At 40.2% G+C, this 10,005-nt stretch overlaps 1 protein-coding gene across 2 annotated transcripts in view; it reads left to right on the top strand.

Moving 5' to 3' along the window:
- Positions 1–8,301: 8,301 nt before the first annotated feature.
- LOC149782430 (neural cell adhesion molecule 2-like) overlaps positions 8,302–10,005 on the top strand; it is a 189,514-nt gene continuing 187,810 nt past the window's right edge. For both annotated transcript variants that reach the window (XM_089933829.1, XM_089933828.1), the window contains exon 1: positions 8,302–8,473. In XM_089933829.1, the coding sequence (XP_089789955.1) occupies positions 8,401–8,473 (73 nt within the window). In that variant the 5' untranslated portion in view covers positions 8,302–8,400. The remainder of the gene's footprint in view (positions 8,474–10,005) is intronic.

The following is a 10,005-nucleotide window of genomic DNA, read 5'->3' as shown; positions in this document are numbered from 1 at the left end:
TGACGATGTGGTGAGTGGGTAAACGTACAATCTTGTTCGGTTGATAGGTGGTCACTTTAAAGTTTCCATCCTCTCCCGATTGCAAGGCTTCTTTCAATACCCCAAAGTTGACCACTCGACTGGTACGATAATTCAGAGTCAGTCCTTTTACTTTGCACGTCGTGTGCACTTCTCCTTGTTTGTCCCGGTATTCGTAGCCGTAATTTTTGGGACCGCCACTGACGAAACTTAGAATCTTGTCGTCGGGATGCTCGTCTGTCCAGGCTCCTAAACGGTCTCCTTCGATGTTAGGGTGATGTTGAATCGGGTGATGGATGTAAATGCAACTGTCCGTGTCAAAGTACAGGACGCGTTCCCCTAACAGTTCTAAAGCTTCGTACAATTTTAAGCGAGCATGGGCTGTCACGTAAGCCGCAATGATGACATTTCAAAAAGGGTCGTCTTGTACAAAGTCCAGATCTTCTTCGTAATTGACCAAGATCAAATTCTCTCGAACGACGTCCACGTGTTTCATGTATTTGGTTTTGTCGTGAATCATCTGGAAGTAACGGGAAGGTTCTGTCAAATATTCCGTCTTGGGTAAACACGGTCGTTGTGCCATTTTACCCCACAAGCAATTTAACATCACTTTGGCAAACGATCGCCTGCCTTCGTTTTTCTCGATGTGGTCTAAAATGATGCCTTCTTCTTCATAGTATTTCTCTTTGAATTGTATTTGGTCTTCGGGAGTGTGACACCAGGAAGGATAGCCGCTGGCTTCTTGCTTCAGTTTCAAAAAGGCATCCACGTAGTCGGCGAAATTGCCTTTCTGACTGGGATCTCCCTTGTGGTATTGTTGTGTCTTGGGAAAGTGGCAAATTTCGTACACTTCTAACAGTTGGTATCCCATGTCCAGAGCTTTGAACAATTCTACGCTGACCCAGGTTCCCGTCAAGGCACGTTCTTCCTGGGTGTGATGGCAAGGCTGATCTTGGTTGCACGTTTCGGCACAAGTACGGCACAATGGAAACATCAGTTTGCCTTGACAATGGTGAGGTAAGACGGGATGGTATAGGTTCGTGGGAGGCAAAACTTTACACTTGATCAAGCCTTCGTATTGTCGAATGTTTTTCAGGTCGATGTGTTCAGTCAGCAATTGCGGGTGCCCTACAGGAAAGCGACAATATTTGCACACGTAGGGATACAGCGAACACACGTCCAAGTATTTGATTTGTTCTCCTTTCTCTTCATCGGCTTGGTACAGCAAACAGGTGGCATTGGTCCTTCCTCCGTACAAACTATCCCTCGGGTTCAGCGGGTCCATGAACTGGTAACTTTCCACGAGGCGTTTAAACTCGGGATCGGTTTTCATACGGTGATCGTACTCGTATTCCCACATTTCCACCACTTGGTATCCTTGCTGTTCCAACTTTAGGCGCCGCTGACATGTGTCCTGGTACAATTCTTCCATGGTTCTTTGTAAAAACTGATTTTTAGTGCTACGATCAGGGTAACAGACGGGACATCCGTGAAATAAGCAACCGTTAAACTCGTACACGATCTTGGGGTTTTCTAAGTCCCAGCCATCTACCGAATACGTTCCGATGGTCTGTTCACCCCCTCCGTTGCGGGCATGCTGAATCCACTTGTCTTCCTTGTCGCACAAGTAATGTAACCAACGCAGGGCTTTGACCGGGTATTGACGTTTGACAAAGTGGGTCGTTTGAGGGCTGATGACAGCCACGGTGTTTTCAGGCATGAATCGTTGTCGATACACTAAGGAACACGCTTTGGCAATGGTGCAAGCTTCTTTCAAAGGATCGACCCATCCGTGTTCCATGAACAGTTCTCGAAATTTTCCACAGCAACGCCGTAAAATGTCCACGTCGGAACGACAATACTTTAGCATTTCTTCCTGAAAGTCGAAAGGGTCCGAGGCGTGAGCCTGGTACCAAGCGTAGAAAGCTTCTCGTTGTTCGGTACGCATGTTGTCGGGGTCGTAATAGTGAGCCTCAGGCAAATGGGGTAGAACGGCGTGTTGATTGGCTTCCGTATTGAAAAAGTGTGGAAAGTACCCTTTAGCCATTTCTGTCATTCCAAACGTTTTAGGCATTCGACTCAAAGGCATGGCCAAATAGCTCATCGAATCTTTAAACTGCACTTGTCCCACTTGCATGAAAATGATTTTGGCTCCGTTCAAAGTGACTTTAGGACGTTCGGTGCCTTGTTCCGTATAGTATCTCAAAAGAAACTGTCCATCGTATCCGGAGAAATTGTGAGCCATCACCGTGGCATGACGATGACAATCTCCGTAACGTTCGATGTCCTCTTGGCTCCACGTCTTGTCGATGGGGTCTAAGACCCATTGTGCAAAATCGGCTAACGTGTTCGGTCCCCGAAAGATTTTTTCACGCCCTCCAGGAATCTTGCTGCAGTGAGGGCAATGACTGAAGATAGGTTCTTGAATGCACTTCTCGCACGCTCGATGAGCCACGCAGAAATTAGGAATGTGAATACCGGTCTCTTGCATGCATTCGAAATCGAAAAAGATGAAATTGCCTTTCTTCTTGTGACCGTCCTCTTTCTCTGGTGGGTGTTGGTATTTTTGCACGTAGCTTTGGTGTTCCAAGTACACGATGTGGTGACAAATGTGACATTTTTTCTTTCCTGAACATACGTGTGCCTTGGCATTATTGGTAAGTATGCCTTGTCCACAGGTAGGGCACAATCTCAGGAGTTGACAAGCACATTTCTTCTGTGAACCTTGTGTTTTCAAATGTTGTTGGTAACAGGTAGGGCTGACGAACGTGCGCAGACAAGTTGAACAAGGCACTGGTTCTTCGCTCAGACAGGGTGGAGAGGCCAAACATCCTGGGCATTTCATTCCACAATGCTTGTGTTGCTCTCGATTGTTATAACCATAATCACATTTCTCACAGTAATAACCGTATCCCAGGAATCCGGTGATGGCGGTAATGGTATCGAAATGGTCATCGTGATAATAAACATGAATGTATTTTCCGTCCTTAAAATCTTGGCCTCGAAACAACAGAGGTCCGCGCATTTCTTGAGGGTGCACTTTCAAGGTGTATCGTGGAGCTAGGACATCTTGCAATTTTTGCATCTCAGGAATGCCACAGGGTGTGTCTTTGGACAGGCCAGCTTGTTGCAACAGGAGTTCTGCTTCGTTTCGTTGTTTGGCTCGATAGGAACGTTGAATAGTGTTTCAAGTTCTTTTCCATTCTACCGTGTCGTTCTTGTTGGCATAGGTTCGTCCCACCACGATGGCACGGGCTAAACACATCTGGTCATGAGGGTTGTTAATTCGGACGAGACTCATTTTGGTGTTGCGAAGGTCGTCCACCAATAACATCTTTTTGCGTCCAGTCCCTTGAGGAGGAGAGACGTGGGTCATGTCCAGTGTGGCTTTACCATCGGTGATGTCAAACTGATCATTAGATTGTTGTACGTGTTGAATCTTGTCCATGACTTTGGAAGCGGTCAATTCTGCAGGGGTGCTAAACTCGATCCATACAGGGGATTTCAAACCGTCGTGTTGTGTGGAAAGTCTCAAGCGATCGTCTTCTTTGGGTTGACATTGTCGCTTGAGTGAAGTGAGCAAAGAATCCCACACCCCAGTGATGAACACTTCTGCTTTCTCTAACGGCACTTCAGCCTTGAAATCTTTAAACTTCACCGTGTATTTGTAAGCCGTGGTTCTAAATTTTCTAGAGGAGCGCTTTTCCTTCTCTCGAATGGAATAGTATTTTTCAGGGTTGACTAGGGGCAGTGAACTTGGTTTAGAGGTTTCAAATTCTGGTTCACTCATGTCCTCTTCAAAATCACTGGCATGAATTTGTGTCAAGATTTCAGCCCTGGTACGAGGCGATAGATCACGTTTCTGCCTCTTACTTTCTTCTTCTTCTTCTTTCTTCTCGAATGAATAGGATCGTTTCATCTTGAGTGAAAAACGTCAAATGACTCAAGTTTAAACACCATAGACTAATTTATAGTCATGGCAGACCAGCGTATATAAAAGGGTGTGTGTCTTGTCCTTTCACTATTCATTTCACTCTCAAGCCGAGCACAACGATGGAAGAGACTAACCAAATCGAACGTTTCGTCAGAGCTTTGCGAGGGGTCATTAGAAAATTCTCTTCAGACCAGCCCACGGACTACTCTCTTTCCTTTCGAGATAAAAGTCAAGATACTTGCTATATCTGTCAGAATAAAGGGCATTGGTCTTCAGAGTGTCCAGACCGTCAAAAAAGAAAAAAAAAAACAGGGGCTAAAAAAGACAAAAATAAAGATACCTGTTATTATTGTAAAGAAAAAGGACATTGGTCTCCAGATTGCCCAAAAAAAGAAACAAGAGGAATCAGAAGAAAAGAGGAATTCTTCAGAAGAAGAGAGGGATTCTTCAGAGGAAGAGAGGGATTCTTCTGAGGAAGAAAGAAGACAGGTGAAGAAAAAGAAACAGGAGAAGAAAAGAAGAAGGGAAGAAAGCGAGGAGGAAGAATAAAAAAGGAAAAGAGTGTGACGGTGAAGAAATTCAAAAAACAGAGAGACTAAACAAGGAGAAAGAAGAAGTCAATGAACTTTTAATTAAAGTGTTCTGTTGTGAATTGTGAATTGGATTGTAAAAAATGGAGAAAAGAATAAATTAATTATACAAGGTAAGTGTCTTTGAGTTTTGATTTTAAAATAAGAAGCTACACTCACGCACTCATACAAAGACACGTACTATAAGGGTAAAATGGGTGGTTTTTTTTGAGTTATTGGCAAATTGAGATTGTATTTCTTTTCGAGAAATGTGGGTGGCCCTGAAAAGGGCCTTTTTATTTTGGTGTAGGGGTAAGTTTAACTAATCAACTTTAACTGCCTTAAGCCTTTGCCACGGCCAAGGCGTACTTCTGGACTGCGTAATGTTGATGATGATGATTGGGTTGAAATCACTAAGGGTGGTACGGTAGGCTTAGTCACAGGGTTAACGTGTTTAGCTCGGGAAGGTCGTATTCTCTTCGGTCGTAATAAAGAAGTCTGATACATTTGTTTCAGACTTCTTAACTCCGCTAAAATGTCCAACAGTACCGTGACCGTTTGATTTTCACCCTCTGGTTTCTTTGCTCTACTTCTTCTTGCTGTTGTTGATGTTGTTTTTTTCTTACCTCTTCTTCTTGCTGCTGTTGCTGTAGGAGAAAAGCTTGTTCCGCTTCCTTTTGTCGTTGTGTAAATTTCTCCAATTCTTCTTTCTGTCTCTGTCTAAAATTCTCCACTTGCGGTAATGAAGAAGGTAACGAAGGTTCCGGAACAAATTCTTGCGAGGTAAGAAAATCCACAAAATCCCAATTCACCTCTTCTGAAAGTAAGTCCGGGTTCCCTTGGGCAGTCTCCCCTGTTGGTGCACCCCAATGGATCGTTTTCCGAATTTCCGTCATGTTGAATCACTGTCGCATAGATTGACTGCACACAAGCGCTAGCGAATCTATATAGACCAACTGACGTCACAGACTACTCTCTTCTGATTGGATGCGGGCTGACTGAATTTTGTAACGCGTGTTCGGATTGGTGAATGAACTCAATCCGTTTCAATCCTTCCTCTACCTATAAATAAGCGCAGTTCACTGCATTGATTCACCTGTTCTCGCCGCTTCAAGATGTGGACCACAGTCGAATCATCCACCCTTGTGTCTTCCATGATGTTCAGGACGGACATGCTCATGTATGTCCGATCCAAGTGGACCGTTGTCCACAGGACAAACACCAGTCTGTGGATACGTAGGATCTACGTAGAAAGACAAGGATGCCTCAAAAGAGTGCTGATTTACGGGCCAACAGTGAAACGCAGCCTAAGGACAAGAAGAAGACCAATGCGGTGCCCTTTATGTTAATGGATACATTAACATAAACCCAAAGGCCCTTTTCAGGGCCACGCATATTTCTCGAAAAGAGAATGACTTTTCAATTGCCTACCCTTTTTTTAAATTTAAATTTAAATTTAAAAAAAAAAATCCCACCCACGATTTATTCCCATGTTAAATTCCCCTTGTACGTAAAGTGACCCACGATTTATTCCCATGTTAATTCCCATTGTATGTAATCTGACCCACGATTTTTCGCCATGTTAAATTTCCATTGTACGTAATCTGACCCAGGGGTCTCTGTAATGCTAATTTCCATTGTACGTAATGTATCCCACTTCACTACTAACATAGTTCTTGTTTATATCAAATGAGAAGAAACACTAACCTTAGCTGTTAAATGTCGTCTGCTAAAATCTCAGACGAATTCCGTAAATGCGCCCGTCGATTGTAAGTCTGGCTAACAGCGCCCCCTTGTGTTTGTTTGGATTTACGCTAGCTTATTTACACTTTGATCAGACCGTTTACATTCCATACAGTTCATTTAATACAGCATCATTTGGAATACGAGCTGATCATTCCATTCTGTTCTTCAGACCATTTCAACTAATGCCAGATCATTTGGAATCTGAATACATCATTTCATTTTTTGGGTTAAATCATTTAATTCTAGACTACATACTTTCATTTAATACTACGTCATTTGGAAGCAGATTTCATCAATCCGTTTTGTTCTTTAAATCATTTAATTTAATACCACATCATTTGGAATCTGAATTCATCATTTCATTTGTTGAGTTAAGTCATTTCTTTTTATACTACGTAATTTCATTTAATGATAAGTCATTTGGAAGCAGATTTCATCAATCCGTTTTGTTCTTTTAATCATTTTATTTAGTACCAGATCATTTGGAATTTAAAATCATGATTTCATTTGTTGAGTTAAATCATTTCATTTTAGACTACATCATTTTATTTAATAGCACGTCATTTGGAAGCAGATATCATCATTCCGTTTTGTTCTTTAAATCATTTTATTTAATGCCAGATCATTTCATTTAACGCCACATCATTTGAAATCTGAATTCATTATTTCGTTTTCGGTGTTCAATCATTTCATTTCGTGCTACATCATTTCATATCACACAACATCATTTGGAATCTGAATTCATCATTCCGTTTGATGGGTTAAATCATTTCATTTCACTCTACATCATTTCATTTAATACCACGTCATTTGAAATCTAAATGCCTCATTCGGTTTTGTTCGTTAAATCATTTCATGTGACACCACATCATTTGGAATCTGGATTGATCATTTCATTTGCTAGGTTAAATCATTTGATTTCATACTAGATCATTTGATTAATGTAATTTTGGCGTCGACGGCTGCCCATAGAAATCGCTTCCGTAGAGCGGTGTTAAGAGTTTGTGACAATCATTGGTCATGTATTCTAAACGTCTCTGTCAAAACTTTCGGTGCACGGTTTCAAATGAAAATTTGTATATTGACAATTTATAGCGAAATAAATGAGGGAAGTACAGTGCATTGCCGTCTAATGAGGAAATCGTTTAAAAAAATATAAAATTAAAGAGACTTGATGCATAAGATCCCCCCCCCCCCCCGATTATCGGAAATAGAGCCATGAATCAATACTATCAATCATTGATAGTATCGATGTCCTTGTGTGTGTGTTTGCTTTTGTTTGTTTGCTTCTTGGCACGTTTTTGAGAGCTTTGGTGAGCATATTATGTAATATTGGGGTGGAGAGTTTTGCGGTGTCTTTGGGTGTCCTGTAGTGTCTTGAGGTGTTTAGTCAAACATATGTCCATGTGTATGTTTGCTTTATTTTCTTCCGCTTCTTGGTATGTTTTTGAGAGCTTTGGTGCGAATATATGTAATATTTGGGTGGAGAGTCTTGCGGTGTCCTGTGATGACTTGGTGTGTTTAGTGAGACGTTTAATTACAGGACTGCTACTATTGTTTTGCTCGTGATCCAGCTGTAAACAGCGGAGCAGACTAATCAAAGACGATCTACCACCTATCGTAACTCGATCATCTACAGCGCTAATCTAAGGCCCATCCTTCCTGACGCGTTAGAGGCCTTGATTTAACCTTCTAGACCTGTATGTCCATTTCTGTCTCCTTCTCTATTTGGGTTCTCTAATTCGTAGACCTAATTGTCCGTCCAGCCTTCTTCTTCTGACACATTACGAAAGAAAGACAAGAAAAAATTGATTAGAGGCTTATTTAAAAACAAGGACACAAAAAGTGCAATTGAACAATTATTATTACTATTATTATTATTATTCAAGAGGTTCTTTTTAACCAGGGACTTGTGCTTCCTGTCCCTTTCTGACCCGCTAACAGCATTTCTAGACGTGATCTTTTAAACCCAGGCCTTTTCAGTACCGGTCCTTTCTGACCTGACACCGTTCTGTCGGTGAGCGAATTCGGAACACCTGTACCACTTCGTATAGGGCCTAACGACGAAGTGATAGGCCTACGCAGTGTGCAACGATTTAGGGTGATTTGCAGGAATCAGATTTAGGTCTGCAGATGTGTATGAAGTTTTTTGTTCATGACTTGGGCATTTTCTGGGCCCTATGTTTGACAATTGTATGCGTTTCTGGTGAGTATATTCGACGAACCAGGAACAGCTTTCACAAGTTAGATGTGCCATCGTTAAGTACAGTAGGGATAACAGACCAATTTAAAATTTCATCTTAACTTTAAATATTGTATTTTTATGAAAGTCAGAGCATCACAAATTAGCAAACAAAATATAATCCTTTTCATGGTATTTGCTCATAGCAAGTGCAAAAAACTTACTTTATTGTCTGCCAAAGAAAGAAAAAAATCTCCAGAAAGTGAGCATTCTATATTGAATACAATTCCTGTAATGTAATTTTTTTCTTTACTATTTTGTGTTAATTATTGAAGCAGCCACTAGTGAATATAACTAGACTGTACTTGAGGTATAATTTACAAATGTATGTGGTATATACAAGGAAATATTTAGGAAATGTGCCTCGGCCAATCCAGAATTGGCAGTTTTATTTACTCAGAATTTGCAATTATGAGAGTATGTCCTGTCCAGAAGCCAAATTATGTGAAAAGCTTGTCTTTATTCCTGTGAAAGTGAGAAACAGAAGTGATGGTATAATCCATCTCCTTACTTTTCAAATAACTATATGGACCATGTAACAAGACAAGCCAGGTACTTGTTCCTTATAAATGCCTACCTGTATGAGAATTTTTTTAGATTAATTCATCAAAAAAATATTGTTTTTATAAATGCGGGTTTACATAAAGAAATCATTTTTCTCTAGTATTTTCTATGAAAAGTTAAAATTAAATACAGTACTATTTATACTATTTTATTATTTGCATAGCAGTATTGTGTTAATATTTTTTCCATAACAATATTAACTTATCTTATAAACAGGGTAAAATGATAAAATCGCAGACAAATGAAGATGTTAATATGGGGAGGGGGATGATGCTGCAACAACCTGTGCAGTGAGTAGCTTCCAAAACTTTAAAATTTAAAGAAAGATAAATTACAGAGGAGATGTCTTATTTGTTTAACAGAAAACAGTCTCATTCTGTAGAAAATACAAGTAAACATTTGTATTATTCTATTTTACTATTACATGAATTTCATATCCAAATGTATCAAGCAAGTTTGACACTGTATTGTAGTGGTAATAATAAAACCAAACTGATCTGGTTACTGGTAGCAATGATATTTATATTCAGTGAGGATATAGTTGCTACCAAAGGAGTCTGCTGTTTTTTCAGTAAAGTACATTAAGAAATCACCTTATCTATACTATAAGTATATTTATTGTACAGATAAGGTAATTTTGTGTTTCAGATTTTGTTGTACTTTATAGATATTATGTCAGACTCTTTAGATGCCATCGCTACCAGTTCATAAAGGGAGAGAATTGACACGCATTTCAACTTAAAGATGAGACTGGGGATATGTTATATTACACTTCTATTCCCATGAAATGAAGATATAAAAAGTTCTCAGCACATTCCGTATTTAGATACATAAATAAAATCTCAACTGCCTGAAACCCTCCCTGATCCACACATTTTGTGGATTTTTCATGACAATTTTCTCTGATCCGAATCAAATTATTACCAGTAATT

The sequence above is a fragment of the Sinohyriopsis cumingii genome, chromosome 15, assembly GCF_028554795.1.
Source record: "Sinohyriopsis cumingii isolate HCF-2022 chromosome 15, ASM2855479v2, whole genome shotgun sequence".
NCBI lineage: Eukaryota > Metazoa > Mollusca > Bivalvia > Unionida > Unionidae > Sinohyriopsis > Sinohyriopsis cumingii.
Note: the sequence above shows the minus strand (reverse complement) of the source record. Positions and strands in the feature narration are given on the sequence as shown.